The sequence below is a fragment of the Schistocerca americana genome, chromosome 8, assembly GCF_021461395.2.
Source record: "Schistocerca americana isolate TAMUIC-IGC-003095 chromosome 8, iqSchAmer2.1, whole genome shotgun sequence".
Lineage (NCBI taxonomy): Eukaryota > Metazoa > Arthropoda > Insecta > Orthoptera > Acrididae > Schistocerca > Schistocerca americana.
This window is the reverse complement of record NC_060126.1, coordinates 217,740,869-217,758,586: the sequence shown is the minus strand read 5'-3', so window position 1 is coordinate 217,758,586 and position 17,718 is coordinate 217,740,869. Positions and strand designations below refer to the sequence as shown.

The following is a 17,718-nucleotide window of genomic DNA, read 5'->3' as shown; positions in this document are numbered from 1 at the left end:
TATTACGCAGAACAACATTATCCTCACACCCGGCGAATTTGATTTTGGACGACCACTTTTACTGTGAATCTCATGTTCAAACGTGCTGCACTGTTTTTATTAGTGCGACGGCAACAAAAAACACTATCTCAATACGTGATTACTGCAGAACACTTCAGCACCAGAAAATATCACTGTACAACGAGAGCTAATAAACAGGGGCGAATCTAATATGCAGCACGACACGGTAGTATTTATCCATGGCGTGGCAACAGGGGCACTTTACCAACCGAATTGCTGGTGGCATGGTAGGGAAAGCCAGCTCGCCATTGGTGTTACCTGGGCAACAGCATCATGTGCCCTTCGCTGAGCCAAATGTCAAAAGTCGCAACTAATTTTAAACGCACTATAACAATGACTAGGTTGGTGGCACAGAGGAAGGTACTGATATCAATGCAGTTCATTCAACTTCTACTGATACAGTTAATTCTATCAGTCAACATGCCAAGAGACATTTAGAGTTAATAATTAATAGAAGTGCTGTAAACTCCTTTCCCTTGGGAAAGGATTATGAAACCTGCAAAGTGCAACACATATGTTTCCAACAGAAAAGTCTTGTTTATCAGATGAACCACATACTACATATCCAGAAATCAACACTGAATTACATTATATGTTGTGTTACGCAAAGCCATTTGAAAAAAAGAAGCTCTCTCTCTTTTGAACTTACCTGTGGGTATTTTCAGTTTTTCTTGTTCCCGTTTATAGTTGCTATCAACTACCCATCGAATAACGTTTTGAGGTTTCTGCTGTTGCAGTTCTTCTTCCTCTTCATCTTCCTCTGCTTTAAGTAAAATTAAAATTTATGTTAATATGCTATTCAGCTATGTTTAAATCTTATACACTAAATAACACCTTCTAATGCTTGCTTAGTCTTGAATTGCGTGTGCACATTTTTTAGGAATCTTTGTTATCAAGACAAAAAAGCTCTAACACAATCTATTCTCTTAAATTGAAGTAGCAGTTGTTCATCTTAAGGCTGCACAACAATATGGTTACTGGTACCCACACACTAATGATTTGGAAAGATTGAAAATAAATTACATACAAATGAAACTTATGAAAATACAATGGAAAAAATAAAATAGAAAAAATTAAAGCATTAACTGTATGATCTGGTTCTTATAATTATCTAGAGGGACATCTCTGAAAGGAAGAGTGGAAAGGTAGCGAAGCACAGCTGTTGTTTCCACGTTGAATATTATCATTCGGTATAGATGGCAAGTCTCCACTAAAATGATACACTGCCTCTTTAATTATCAAATCGGGTCATTCTTCCCACATATGTCACACTGATGTTCCCATGACATCTATCATGTAAATGGCACGGCACACTACTGGATGCAGCTATATCACGGACAAGTAGTGTGTTTTAGTGACTGCAGCTTGTTATTTCTAACTTCCAACAACTTATCCTGTCACTGAAACACAATCCAAATCACTTTGTATCATTATTATTAATAAAGTCTGATCAGTATACTCTGCTGCTATGCACAGGCTCGATTGCGTAGCAACACAGAGCTACAGTCAAGTGGCGTGGCTCACGCTATGGCCCTGTGGTGTGTGGTTCAAATCACTCGCCTGTGCTGTACTCGTTTATTCTGATATATGAGGCAAACACATTAAACATACTCAATACAAATAACAATGATTCTCACATGGGCAATGACAATTATGAGAGACAATGATTGACACACGGACAATGGCGATTTACACACATACAATGTTGATTATGATTCTTCTTACCAGTGTTGAAGCTATCTGGATAGCTCCGGGGCAGTCTCCGTGTGAGGCACCAAGAAGATCATCTCAGTTAATTATTGATTTGGGTGCAGCATACTTGTATTTTGCCTCATATGTTTACTAATTGTTTTGTTACCTTTGGTTATTGTCAGGGAAGTATTTTAGAGAAGGTACCATGATGTTGGGGTACAGCTGAAAGTGTTTCTTCCTGACTATCGTGAGGTATATTTCTGCTTCTTTGACTGGATTCACAGTTTTAATGAAAGAGACATTATTTGTTCATAAAACATTTAATGCATCTGACTTGGCTGAAAAGGACTTAGGGTCAATCATATTATACTAGTGATGTGCCACTGACCTTGTTTACAAGCAACAGGAGACAATTTGGTCCAGCAGAAGGTATTTTTATTTTTGAAAGGTCATAATACAAGAGAGGAGTTTAGATTAATACTGCCAGATAATGTTATGCTTACACCAACAAAGCAAAAACGTATTAAAGATAACTCACGAATTTCGTCACCCAGCTCGATATCCTCAGCTGGTTTCAGCACATCAACAATGTTTATTTTCCTAATGTCTCCATCAATTTTTATTTGCACATTAATTTGGACTAGTCCTTCACCCTGAACACATTGATCAACCAAGTTCTTGTGACTCTCAAGCTGCAAAAAACAAATATTTATATTACTCTTACAATAATGATATCTTAAAATTACATTTCCTATGATGAAGTAATAAACTTCACTTACAAATAATATTAAATAAATTATTAATTACGTAACTAACTTCTTTACAAGGATTCCTCCAGCCTTCTGTGAGTACTCTCTCTGAGCCTTCGCTTTCAATGATAGAACCTCTTAATCCATAAAAATACAATTTACTGCCACAATTTTGTACAGCTGGCAGCAACAGAATAATTTCTGCTCTTACTTTGATCGACTTAGTATCACATAAAGACCTCCTGAACAGCAGTCATATCAGAACAGACCAATGACATAGCACACAATTAATTTGTATGGTTTCTTTTATACTCAATATTTCTCTTCACCTGGTGCTATGGGCAATGATTTCAGTTATCACAGCTTTGGTCCAGCAGACTGTGGAGGTTATAAACACTTGTTTCATAAAATGGTACAGATCAGTTCAGCCATGCACTGTCTCTAACGGTAATGTTCAGTTCTGGGCTTTGCCTTGCAAATGCATATTTTATTTCTATCAAAGTCAGAAATTTTCTGAGTGAGAATCACTCTCTCACTGTTTAATGGTTTGGATAACTTTAATCTCTTTAGAGATATTATTAAATTGAGTTTGGCACCATAACTTGATACTGAGGAGTTCACTACAGGAAACAATAGAAAATTGCTATGTAATTGGGGTGCCTAGGAGTAACTAATAGCATTTTACAATGACATGCTGGGAAGAGCTGTCAACTTGAACAATTGTAAACTTTTATTTCCCTTGTGCGAGACCCCAAGGAGCACTATACTTTGCCAAGCATTGTGTGACGATGCAATCAAAAAGGGTAATGGTAAATGATTGTGATTATTGATGAAAAGAAGAAAAAAATATTTCAATGTAGAAACACATGATAAACGCGAAGCACAATTCTCACCACATCCAAATGAGTAAAGTGAATTTTCTCTATCATTTCATAATGCTGATGCTATTTTTAACTCATTTAGCAGCAGTAATGAACATCCTGTGAAACACTGAAACTTGGAATTCAAGAATCTGAATGAGTTGAAACCAATTAAAAATGCCTGTTTTCGGGAGAAGAAAATTGCTTGAAGGAGTGGCTAAGCTTTTTATCCAGAGGGAAAAGTGTGGCTGCACTGAAAAAAGTTTTGTAAGAAGAATTTGAACCCACAAACTGCTCTCTCTATGAAAGAAAAAATTATAAGTCTCTTCGAGAACATTTTTTCCTAATTAAAGATTGCCAGCCATACTGACACTGACAACAGTTCTCTATTCCTGTATGTGGTAGATATAGAAGACGATTCAGACAAAACGCGTCTACTTTATTAAGGGGGAAATATGAAAGTGTGGAAGGAAAAATAACAGCAATAGCAATTTCAATAACTCCAATAACAAAGATACTAAAGATTCAATCAACACAGACACCAGAAGTGCAGCTTAGGAGCCAAAACAAAGTGTTTCAGTACTGGTGCCAGCATCCACAGGCCACGTGACTGCAGCCAGAAGAAGAAACGAAAAGAGATGCTTCACTGCAATGAGTTTGCCTACAAATGACATAAAATCATGAAATGAGTTTGCAATCATTGTCAATAGTCATATAATTGTCCCTGCTGATCACAATCGAGATGGACAGTTATAATGAAAAGTGCCAACGTGTTTGGCCACATCGCACCTGGATGCAAAAAAGGAAAAGAAGGAAAAACAAAAGGACAGTGAATGTAAACAATGACATGAAGAGCATTAATAACTGCAAATGTAAAAATGATTAAGAAACCATTAACAGTTGCACATTTAAAGTGTCTGAACATGTAACCAAGAGGTGAAGGCACTGATTAACTTTGGAAGTCAATATAGCTCGACAAAATGTTAATGAGACAATGGAATTTGTAAATAAAAATAAGAAAAATGTTGTTACTAGCAAGAAACAAATTAAAAACCTCACCAACATAAGACTTACATGCTATGCATTCAACTACAAGGAATTATTTTAATATGATAAATATTTTCCTTTAATTAACAGTGCTTGGAAATCATTGACTATTCAAAAAGTTCCTTTGAGAATTATGTCATACTGGTCTAGGAAATTCATGCACGAGCACTGACAGTCATATTCTATAAGTATGAGGAAAATCAAAGAGAGCCACTTTGTAAAATTACCTCTCGTGAGTCCAATGACTATTACCATGGCTTAATGTGGGATTCGGATGGGCAGATTTAGAGGTTTTCCTGCCAATGGAACAGGTGACAAGACAAGAGAAGCCAAATAATGCACAGTAATTTTTGTTTGTTCATGAAGTAGACGTGAGTTAAGAATGAGAAACACCAAATAAAAAATAAATTTAATCTGAGTTGAAAATAAATTGCAAAAGCAAAAATTCACTAAATGCAAAATTACAATACCGTTTGGGCATCTTGCAGCCAGAAGCTATATTCTGTGAGTGAAGTATTTAGCCTTTGTTCCAGTAGGGAACGAAGCTTGGACAAGGGTTCCCGTATATCCATATGTTGCACGAGGATGTCATCATCATCTCTGCAGTCAGAAAACAACCAATTAGGAGAATTACAAAACACCTGAATCTAAATGCACACTAAAATTAAGAAACTGAGCTTTATGAATACAGTGCACATGGCTGAAAATGAAATATGTTAGTTGCCATGTCACTTAGTAGTGTGATTGGGACTGAAAACTGTTATTTAAAAGACTGAAGACTTTTTTTTTTTACAATTTCTAGGAACATATACAATAATAACACAATTATTATAATATTATAGTTTTAGTAGAATTATTATGGGGAATTTGAATTGTTTCATTATAAATATTTCTTACACTGGATAGGCCTACACCCAAACTAGATAAGCACTCTGCTTTATCTTGTTGATAGAATCCCATCAAATCCAAAGTTTTGGGTAAAGGTTATACAGAAGAAGAGGCATCAGATAACTCTACAGTCACGAATAATAACAATGTAACTGCGTAACCGGGTCATTTTGAGCTACAAGAATTATAAGAACAAAATTTATGGATGTAATAAAAACATAACATACCAGTACCGTAACTATAATAGCACTGCAAATTGCTACTATTAAGTCATCATCTTTGAAATACCAATGCTTTCTTATGCAACTGCTTTCTGATTTACTGCTCTTCTAAGTTACATTGCTTGCTGCCGCAGTGTTACCTTTTCAGAATGATTATGTAGAAATCTACAACAAATTCTGAAGTTTATTATACACACTCTTTCTGGCGTATTACTTGTAGATTTATTCTAGAGAAAAAAAAATTTCTGCTGTTCCCAACCGTTTATTTTATTGACTTGCTTCTACCTCGTTTTGGGTATTTATCAAAACTTCCATCCATTCTGTGTCCAACTATTTAACTTTGTGTAGTATCATTTTTCATCTTGGATGACTTTCAGCTTGCAGTAGCCTGTTTTTCATGGTGATGCTCTGCATTTTGAATGAATAAAGAATGTGCTTTAGCTAGGGTGAATTTCTGTCCCAGCATGCTACATAATTACACCATAGACCTGCTGGCATGTGAAACTTGATTCCTCTTTCATATCCTCGGAGACTCTTTGTTTACAGAGAAAACCCCATTCTACATTGATACTACTATGAGGAAAACAAAAATCAATTCCTTCTTCCAAATGAACTGACCATTTTTTTTCTGAGGAAGCTGTAAGTTCACAATGGATCTATTATTTTTGGGCTTGTTAAAAGTGCATGGAACTCATGCTTTAAGGTATCAGTTCTACAGAAACCTAATACTGATTCATTTCAGCATGTATGGAACATGTATCTAAACATATTCAAGTTACGTAATGAACAATTCTAATAAGATTGGGCTCAAGACTTGCTGTAACTTTTATGAACAGACAGGTCTACAAATATCAGAGGAATCTTTTGGAGATGAATTTTTGAAGGAATGCGTGACACTCTTCCTATAACTGAAGCACTGACACTGTCTTAATGTTGACCATAATTTACTAGTTATAAACTGCAGATTAAAATTGAAGTAGCAAAATTAAAGAGACAGGACCACTATAAATTGAAAGAACCAACAATTGGTGAGAGGAGTTGATGAGAGTTTCAAAGGCAGCTTCAGGCAATGATTGACTGAAACAGAGAACAGGTATGTTAAAGACAAATGGGTAGGTTCGAAAGATGAAATAGTGAAGGCAGCAGAGGATCAAATAGAAAAAAATACTAGGCCAAGTAGATAACACCCATGATATTCAAGTCAATTGACAAAGGGGAAAAATATAAAAATGCAGCAAATAAAGAAGCCAAAAGGGAATACAAACAATTAAAAAATTAGAGTGATGAGCAATGCAAAATGACACAACAGGAATAACTAGAAAAGGAAAGCAAAGCTGTAAATCATGTATTACTATGAGAAAGATAGGGATAATGCTTATACCAACATTAAAGAAACCTTTGGAGGAAAGAGGAACAGCTGCAGAAAAGTCAAGAGCTCTCATGGCAAAAAAAGTATTACGCAAACGAGGAGAGGCTGAAAAACAGAAGGAATACATAGAAAGGCTACAAAAAGTAAACTAATTTGAAGTAGAACACATCCTCAGAAAAATTAAGATGTATGGCAGAACATTATATGAAAGAACTATTCTATCAGGAATGCAAGATATATGATAAAAGCAAAATATCCTCAGACTGCAAAAAGAATTCAATAGATATAATTATAAAAAGACAAGTCTGCATATTACATGGCTGTAAAATAATGACAACAATTATTTACAGAAGAATGGTAAGACTGGTAAAAGCTGACTTCCATGAAAATCAGTCTGGATTCTAGAGAAATGTAGGAATGCGTGAGGCACAAAGTGACTAAAAGAAGTTATGCAGAGAGAGAGAGGTGTGTATAGGATAGACTAGCATATGGAGCGGCACCAAACAGTCTTCAAACTGAAGAACACAATAAATTTTTTTAACCATCTTGAGTTGTTTACAAGTATCAAACCCAAAATAAACAAATACTGCTGGGAGCAAATTACTTTGTTGATGGGACACATTCTGACACCTCAGGGAGTCATGAGTTTGGTAACACAGAGTGAAGTACAAAGTCGGGCGGGAGGGGGGAGGGGGTGGCAAAGATATTAAAAGACAGACTGAAGAAAGGTGAACCTAAGTTTATGGCATTTGTAGATTTACAGGATTTTGACAATGCTGACTGTAAAACACGTGTTGAAACTCTGGAGGTTACAGGGATAAAACATATGGAGAGAAAGATTGACAACAACTTGTACAAAAACCAGACTGCAGTTATAAGCATCAAAGGATATGAAACCGAAGTAATAGTTGAGAAGAGAGTGACACAGATTGTAGAATATACATTTTCGTATTAGGAAATCAAAAAGTATTTGTCTGGAGTGTAGGCTTGCACAGAAGTAAAATGTGAATGATAAAAAGTTTAGATGAGACGAGAATAGAATATTTTGAAATGTGGTGCTACTGAAGGATGCCAAGGATTATGCGAGCAAATTGACAACCAATGAAGATGGACTGCAACGCATTGGGGAGAAACAAAATTTATGGCACAAACTGACTAAAATAAGGGCTAGTTGATAGGACACATCCTGGGGGATCAAGCATCATCAATTTTGTAAGGGAGGGAACTGTGGGGGGTAAAAATTGTAGAGGGAGACCAAGGCTCAACTACAGTAACCAAGTTAAAATGGATGCATATTACAGCAGTTATGTAGAGATACTGAGGCTTGCACAGGCTGGACTAGCACACGGAGCTGCATAAAACCATTTTTGGACTGAAGAACCCAATAACATTTTTAGCCATCTTGAGTTCCTTACAAGTATCAAACACCAAATAAACAATTTTTGCGGCGAGTAAACTAATGTGATTTTGAACATCTTCAAGTGTTACCATGCAGCAATGGTCCACATATTGTTGGCATAGTACATACCACACTGGATGGAGATCCTACAAGGATGAACTTCAAAACATTGTGCAGCCACTGTTTTTTGATACCTCAAAATAATTCTTTTATGTGTAGCAAGATTAAATGTTTGAAGAAATATAATTTTTGGATTTTAATCAGTTGTGTTGAGGAATGTATTATGTTATTGATCGAGTGATTAGTAGTATTATCATCAAGATATGAAATTCCTAAAAAAGAATAATGGTATTTGTGATTTTACATCACAATAACACAAAACATTCAAATTTAGTGTTTTGTGACTTAGCTCTCTTTTTAAAGCAGTTACTAACCCTGCACTCAAAAATTGAAGAAGAAATGTTTTATTTTCTTCATGAATTCAATGACTTCCTTGAGGTGTAGAGTTATTGTAATAATCTTTGCTCTACCGTTGAAGTCTGCCACCACCAGATAAACTAAAAATAAGATGAAGAATATCTGAGTCTGCATTTATAATATGAAGCTGACGTAGTTTGTAATGGAGTTTCCAAGGCTCTCAAGTATGAGAAAGTATACCACTGAGTAGCAGTGTCCTTCAATACACCACTGAGATAGTCTAAGTCACAACTTATGACATCAGGAGAATCAAATTAAAGTGTTGTCACTTAAAACACAGGATAGAGGATATATCTGCCACCAAATCTGCTGCAGCCCTATGGCCTGAAAATAAAACACAGTCTAGTAAAATGTGGCACACTGTTATCTGTATGCCACAAGCACCACACATTGGAGGATCCTATTGCCAGAGCAAGAACCCATGTGCTAGAGTACTGAGGCTGAGCTTCACTACACACAGCTTATTATCAGTCAATTCCAGCCACTCTTCTTCTCATCGACACATGATTCTGTACCTCAACAGCAAGGAGATAGCATGCAGGTGGATGGCACACTAAACTAACCTAGGATCAAGACATGCCTTCTTGGCTGCTACATCCTCTCTTTCGTTCCTCGCAATACCCATGTGCCCTAGCGCCCAGCAGAAAGACACCTCCTTCCCCAGCCATTGTTGCCAGTGGTGGGCATCCTGGATATTCTGAACAACTTTATCAGCTGGATGCAGGTGTTGCAGAGACTTATGGGCACTCAGGCAATCAGAATTGATGAGAATTTAGCAGAAATGGTATATCTCATCTGCTCCAGTGTCCTCGAGGTAGTGGATATTTTGGCATCAAAAACAGTGAACTCTGGAGGCAACTGAATCTTCAGGACACAATCCGGTAAATCAACAGAGCAACCAACAGAGTACCCCCGTTTAGACCTGTCTGTGAAGACAGCTACATAGTTGTGTGCTGTTGAAAAATACTGCATTAAAAACAAAAGCAGGAGCGCATTCTGTCCTGCACTGCACTACATCTAAAATTATTCTAGGCCTCTGCAGTAACCAGGGTGGCAGTCGGTTAAAATTGTGGAAGTGATCCCGTACATGGCCCACACCAAGGGACTCTAGCACACATTCCACATGGATCCAAAATCGCTTCATTGACAACCATATTTGAAACTTTCAAGAAAGCTGAATTCAAACTGGGACCATCCATAAATATCTTCTCACACTTTAGACCAGATGTTATACTGTTAAAACAATTAAAGTGATAAAACGCTCACAAATTCAGAAATGAGAAGCTTAATAAAATGTGCTCACCGGTACAAATCACTCATTTTTACATCCACATCTGTACTCCACTAATTACCTTATAGTGTGTGGCACAGGGTACTTTGTGTACCACTACCAGTTCCCCCTTCCTTGTTCCAGTCGCAAATGGTTTGCAGGAAAAATATTGTTGATAAGCCCGATATCGAATTTTATATTCATGGAAGCAATACATTGGTTGATTCTTCTAGCAATTTGTGTTTACAGAATTCTAGCAGTAAACTATACTGTGATGTAGGAAACCTCTCTTGCACATTTGTCACTGAAGCATTTCTATGACGCTTTCCATCTTTTGGTAATTACTTTATTTACAGGATTACCAATCTCATAGCGAAATGAGTTCGTTAGCTCTTCTGGAACATGTTAAAAACAACGCAATGCAATTCCACACAAAATCATGAATTTGAGTTTGTCCCTTTTATATTTAATATCATTGACAATACTACTAATCTGAGAATATTCTTACAAAAACTTGCACAACTTTTCTTTTAGCACACAGTTGCATGTGTCATAAGAGTTTTCGTACGTGATAAAATTTCAGTATTGATACCACTATCAGTGAAACCTCTCTCTCAAAGACTTTCAGTTGGTTGGGACAGTGAGCGAGTTTCTTTCTTCATATGGCACTGTTATATGCTTGTGGTCAGTCAGTGTGAAAATGTGAAATTATCTGTATTTAAATGTATCCAAAATAGATAAATTGCTAGAACATTACGAGTCCAAAAATGGAAAGGAATTTATAAATTCACAACCAGGTTACAAGGTATAAAACAGATTATCATGTTGCTAAAAGTTAATGTTAACAGCAAAAAGCTCTGATGTCAAAGGAGCTATTTTTCGTAAGTTGCTATCAAATGATCTTAAGATGTTGAATGGAGACATTTTCAAAAGGAAAGTAAGTAGTATTTTATCCTGCAATGCGTGTATAACTTGGACCTAACCAGAATCCAAGTGACAATCCTATTCTAGCACTAAATGTGGTTCTAAACGCATATAAAAACCATTATCGTAAGTTGGATGCAATTCCCCATCCGGTTTAAATTTTGGAAACTGTTTAGGGAAATCCAGTCCGTTTCCTAATTAGAGTTCCTTTAACAAATCTCCCAAAATACTAGTATTACCAGCAGACTGCCCTTTGCAAAGTTCTGTTTTAGTGCCTTTCTGATTCATCCCATAGCTTCTGAAACTCCTTTGATTTTCTATAGTGTTCCTTACAGAATTAAGTATAGTATTAACATCATCAACCCTTTCTTGTACTTTCTTTTTCACTAATTCTTGTAACCACTCCTCTGATCTAGTCAATACATTCAATGTACTTTATACTCCATTAGACTCATTACTATGCGCTAATGCCTCTATTTGTTCTTTCGCATCTAAGATTTTCTCATTGACTCTTGCAAATTCATGTTTGTCAAAATCTTTTATTTGTCTCATTTCGTTGGTTACATCTTTAAACTGCTGCTGAACTTCATTCCCAGCTAGGTCACATTCTTTAATTATCCCAGATTGTAACTCCTTGGGTAGAGATGATACAGCTCTTTGTAAACATTTCCCTTGAAATTGAATTTCAATGCCATTAGACAAATCTTCCCCTTGGGTTTTAATGCTATTAGATACATCTTCCCCTTGGATTTTAAAACAATTAGATAACGCTGTCTTTAATACTAGGTATCTGTCAGCTCTTCTTTGGTGGCTTTAATACTGCTAGATAACTTATCTAATTTTTTTAAATGTTTCTAGTAAACAGTCTTCCATACTGTGTGTAGTTACTGGTAATCAGTACAGGCAAAACACACACACACACACACACACACACACACACACACACACACACACACACAATACCACTTAAATAACATCAATGCATTTTGACAGCACTACACAGAACTAGTGGACTCTGTCTAAACAAACAATGAATAAAGAAAACCCAGTTGAGTGTGAATTTTCTTCCAAACCATAAAAATAACTAAGAAGAATTCCATGTTGAAGTCCTGTTTTAACTCTTTGTACAATACCTCATTACTTCTATTCACAATAACTTTCCAAAATCAAGGAACCTCAAAGGGAGCTTATCTAAAAATTGTAGCAGGAAACATGAAATATTGTGCAGCAGGAGCCAGAATCCAGGACATTACAATGCCGTAGTAGGTCCACAGACAGAAAAATTAATTGCTTTTATGCATGCATGCAAATACGTGTGGCTAGTAAAAGAAGACAAAATATTAAGGGAAGACCAAACTAAACATATAACACTAGGACAAACATGGGTTAATAACACAGTATCTATATAAACTCCAGGAGCAAAGTGGCGAAACAATTAGAAATAAGAACCCATATATTGTAGGACTAACCGGCAATAAAGGAAAATCAATAAAAGAAGAAATGAGAACACCCTCAATGAGAACACCTTCAATGGTAGTGTCAAATATAAATTTAAAAATGTTATTGGATACTGATTGGCTATTACCGTACAAAGTGACATCGAGTTCTAACACTACCGAAATGTACTGGACGAGTGGAGGTTCTACTTACATAGCTGTTCTACTTACATGGAACGAATTTGTTGTGCCAGTGGTAAATGGCCTTCCTTGCTGGTGGCTTCTTACCGTACTTGGTTCTAAACATCCGTTGAACAGCTGTAGCAAACTAGTTTTTGTCAAATTCCAACACACAGAAAACTCACTCCACACATGAACTTGCTATGTTTGCGACTAGTCCTGAGTATCAGCAAATTACCAAACTACGCTGTGGTGGTACGCATGAAAACGAAACTTTCAGGCTTTCCCTTCAACATGACATATGTATGATATCTATACAATGTTTGGTTCTTGTACAGTAAATAATTGAAAGTGTTCCCCAACTTTGTGCACACCCTGTGTATTTATTACATACTGACAGCATTTTTTTAAAAATAAAATGAAGTGTATTCACCACAATTACAAATCTTAAGGTCTATGACCAGAGGGAAGAGGAAGGGAAAGTAAACCATTCTCTAAGTGTAGTATGACGTGCTAACATATAAGCAAAAAAGCAGTCATTTGGTGAGTCAATTGTTTTGCTGCCGTAGCGATAAAATAATGCTAAGACTATAGTTGCCCTTAGTGAAAGCGCACCCATGAATGATGGAATAGTCACCTATTTTAAAATGCAATTAGTGCGAATATGTGAGTCTTTAACCAAGTAAGGGAAGCTGAGGTATCACATTTATGGTGGTTGTACATAGGCATTATGGGAATGCTTAATGAGGAGAAGACACATCATATAAATTTATTCTCTAAGGTTTTTCTGAACATGGTAAATTACATATTGCAGATGGTTAATCCATAGGTACTAGAGATTAAACACAGCAATTACTTCATATTCGTAGACTCCTTAATGGATTGAAGGAGATCAATATCTATGATTTAGGAAGATACAAAATATAAAACATGAACACAACAGCATTTGGCTTGGAAGCATTCAAGATCAGTATAATAACTATTAATCTGAAGCTAGAAAAGTAATGAGTAAACTGTAGAGACAGAATAGAAATGAAAGGGCTTAGAGATTTACTGCACTGTACTGTGAGAAGGAGACAACAGGTATGTTAGTGGGATGGTTATAAGTTTATAAAAACACAAAAGGAAGTATAGAGCTTGGAAATGTCAGTTTATCGGCTTTAGGGGAGGTAAAACTCCAAGGAGACATTTCTTCACGTAAATGCATATGGGAAAAGGTAAGATAATTCCATTATTATTGGCAATGTAGGAAAAAACAGACTGCTATTTACCGTAAAGAAGACACATCAAGTTGCAGACAGGCACAACTGAAAGATACTCTCATACAGCTTTCAGCCAAAAACTTCATTACTAAAAGAGGCGCGCGTGCGCGCGCCCACACACACACACACACACACACACACACACACACACGCACACACACACGCGCGCGTGCGCGCGCGCGCGCGCAAGCAAGCATACCACATGCACACACGACCACCAACTCCACCGTATCAGTTCGGAATGCAATATCACGTGAGATGCAAGCAGCAATCCAGAGGAGACAGGGAGGAGGAAATAATAGTAGTGTTTAGGTGGGGTTGTGCAGGGATTAGACTGCCAACAGGCGCACTATCAGGAAGTAGTGGGGCAGGGAGGTGGGGAGGGGGGGGGGGGGGGGGCGGGGGAAGGAGTAGAAAAGGAGATGAGTGGGGAAAGATGGGTGGATGTGTTGGCAGAGAGCTGCAAATAAAAAAGGTGGGAGATCAGAATGAGGAGGGCATGATGGGACAAATGGGGTGAAAACTGTTGGGTGGGTGGTGTAGGGACAGTGTGTTACCAGTGGCTGAGGTCGGGGTAATTATGGGAGCAGAGAATGTGTGGTAAGCATAACTCCCATCTGTTCAGAAAAGCTGTTGGTGGAAGGAAGGATCCAGATGGCTCGGGTAATGAAGCAGCCATTGAAATAAAGTGTGTTGTGTTCAGTTGCATGTTGTGTCACAAGGTGGTCTACTTTGCTCTTGGCCACATTCTGGCAATGGCTGTTCATCTTAGTGGACAGCTGGTTGGTAGTCATACATACATAAAAAGCTGTGCAGTAATTGCAGCAGAGCTAGTAAATGACTTTGCTGCTTTCACAGGTAGCCTGGCCCCTGACGGGGTAGGATAAATCTCTGACAGGACTGGAATAGGAAGTGCTGGGTGGATGGATTGGGCAGGTTTTGCACCTTGGTCTTCCACAGAGGCAAAAGATTGGGGCTGGGTGTGGCATAGGGATGGACTAGGATGTTGTGGATGTTGGGTAGCTGACAGAACACCATTTTAGGAGGTGGGAAGTACCTTGGGTAGAATGTTCACTTCAGGGCATGATGATAGGTAATCAAAGCCCTAGCAAAGGATGTGGTTCAGCTGTTCCGGTCCAGGGTGATACTGGGTGATGGAAGGGACACTCCTTTGCTGCTGGTTATTGAGGATGATGGAAGGATTGGAAGTGTGAGGGGAAATAGCACGGGAGATCTGTTTGTAGAGGAGATCTGGGGGATAGTGCCTGTCTGTGAAGGCCTCAGTGAGGTCCTCAGCATACTGGGCAAGGAAGTTTTTGTCACTGCTGATATGCTGTCCCCGGGTGGCCAGGCTATGTGGGAGGGATTTTTTGGTTTCAAAGGGATGGATTCTGGAATGCATCGTACCTCATACAGCTGATGTGCTGGAGAGGAAAAGGTTGGTGAAACCATAAAACGTTGGCCTACACCTTGTTTAGGTGAACCAATGGAAGGGATGACCTAAACTGCTTTAGGAGAGTAGGATTCGAAGAAGGACACTAGCATCATAAGGATGATAGGTAACTGAGAATTATCTTCCCACAGAGGAAGGTATAAGCAGTTCTTACAGAGATAAGAAACTGTAATGTAATGGTAGTTCTCATTTGCAATTAATTCTCCACATTGGCAGAGTATAAAGAGACTTACCTGGATAGTGCTGATTTATGACAGAGGCATTTCCATGTATGCTTGACGTAACTGATACCTGTGATTTGCAGTTAGCAATAACAGGTTATCATTACTTGCACCATGTAGCCCTTGAGTTGACAGACCCAAGTATTTGTAAAAGGAATATAAGTAACCTATGTGTGGGTTATAGCATTTAGAAAAAAAAAAAAAGAGACTACACATACATGGTAACTATTAAGTAGGAAAGTAAAATGGACTTGTTAACTGCTCTTCAAATCTCTGTCAAGGGTATCACAACAATAGTAAAGTAACCTATAGCTTGATAAAAGAGGAAACTATACTCATAACTGTTTAAGAATAGAACAAATATAAAGTAAGCTAAGTGGAGGCTCTTCACAGATTTCGCAGTAACATTACACATTAAGTATTGTATAAAATAAAACAAAGTCAAGAAAATGAGAGTTTAAAAGTAACATAGACTATCTATAAAAGATATCAATCTAATTAAACATATATAGAACAGGAACAAGATAATAAAAGATACAAATTGTTAAAATAATTATGCCTTTTTTTAAAAAAAGAGTAGTGGGTGTGCATTACAGCATATCCAAGCTAAAGGAAGTCTGTATCTTCATGAGAAAATGAAGAATTCACAGATTTAATTGAAAGGAAGCGTTTGTGAGATGCATTGTAAAACACATTAAAATAATTAAAAAAGATACTTGTAGAGAAGGCATCTAGACATAAAAAGTGGCGAAAGAATGTTCTAATATTGTTAATAATCAGGAGATCCATGCTCTTGTATAAGTTTGTGGACACGAATAAAAGTTATATGTATGACATAAGAGAGAATTACATGGTGTTATGTTAATTTTTATTTAATGAATTGCAAGTGGTTTTACTAAGTTAAGCAGGAAACCTTTTGCAACACCTTGTATCTCAGTGGAGGGATATGTGACATGTCAATTTTGATAAAAGGATATATCACATCTCCTGAACCTTCATAACGATGAAAGATGCTCATGAAATCTGAAGAAAGGTTATTTTGTCAGTAGTTAAGTTTTGAACATCACACTGAGAGAGGAATGGTTTGCAATATGTGCAGGTGTGATGAAAGATGTGGGCACATCACATTTACACAGCAGGACAGCAAGTTAGTGTCTCCACTTGCTGTGGGACCACTTGTTTCTTCATGCCCAGGCTTTGAGGTGTTTTGCAGCAACAGAGAAAAGGGTTATCATGACAATGGTGTAAATAATGTGGCAAGCAAAAATCTAATAAATAGTCAGTTGATTCTTGTCTGAATTAAGATGATATAAGGATCTGTCTGTCATAGTAACGTATTTTGAAGACTGAACATTATTGAGAATGGAAGTAATGACTTATTGCATTAAGAAGAGTTAATACAGGAGTTGAACATGGAATTCTTCCACGTTATTTCAGTAGTTCAGAAGAAAATCCACACTCACTCTTAGCACCCAACCAATGCAAGGGGAGAAAATAGGTGATGGCAAAACATTTTATTATTATACATTACCATCGACCTAAGAGGGTGACGGGTTATAGTTTCCACAAATCACACTTGCTTGACAACATTTCACTTCAATGTACCGTATTTACTCGAAATTAAGCCGCACTTTTTTCCGGTTTCTGTAATCCAAAATACCGCCTGCGGCTTAGAATCGAGAGCAAGGCGGAAGTTCTGAAAAATGTTGGTAGGTGCCGCCACAACTAACTTCTGTCGTCGAATATATGTAGCGTTTCGCAGGCACAAAGATAAACATTGGCACCAAAACTTCTGCGTCAGTAAATAAATTTTAAAGAAAAAAGGTCGAAGACGAGCCTTTTTCCTCCGCCCTGAGTTTCGACCACTGCATTTTCATACATTATCCAACGAAGTAAAAAAAAAAATTCCGTATTGTTCAACTTCGAATGTAGCAGCATTTCAATGCACTACGAAAATCCGACTGGCAAGACTGATTGGGATGTTTGTCAATATGGCCTACTCTGCGTTCTGAATTTTTTCCTACCTGTGAGAAGAGATGGTTGCTAATAGGAACTTTTATGAATTGTGAATCACATGCAGTATTCTCTTCACCATAATAATAATACGAATATAAACATTTTCCCATGTATTCTTCCGTGTTTGCTGCTATCTCATTTAAATCCTGTCTGCCTAATAAACTACAAAACTAGAGTGAGACAACAGCAAACGC

The 17,718-nt window shown here is 37.3% G+C and overlaps 1 protein-coding gene across 6 annotated transcripts in view; it reads right to left on the bottom strand.

The window, feature by feature from the left end:
• LOC124545068 (DNA-binding protein Ets97D-like) overlaps window positions 1-17,718 on the bottom strand; it is a 69,261-nt gene that overhangs the window by 34,870 nt on the left and 16,673 nt on the right. For 5 of the 6 annotated variants that reach the window (XM_047123866.1, XM_047123869.1, XM_047123872.1 and 2 more), the window contains 3 exons: window positions 4,879-5,008; window positions 2,291-2,444; window positions 710-823 (listed from right to left, as the gene is read on the bottom strand). In XM_047123866.1, the coding sequence (XP_046979822.1) occupies window positions 710-823; window positions 2,291-2,444; window positions 4,879-5,008 (398 nt within the window). The remainder of the gene's footprint in view (window positions 1-709; window positions 824-2,290; window positions 2,445-4,878; window positions 5,009-17,718) is intronic. The other variant, XM_047123867.1, reaches the window with a different exon arrangement.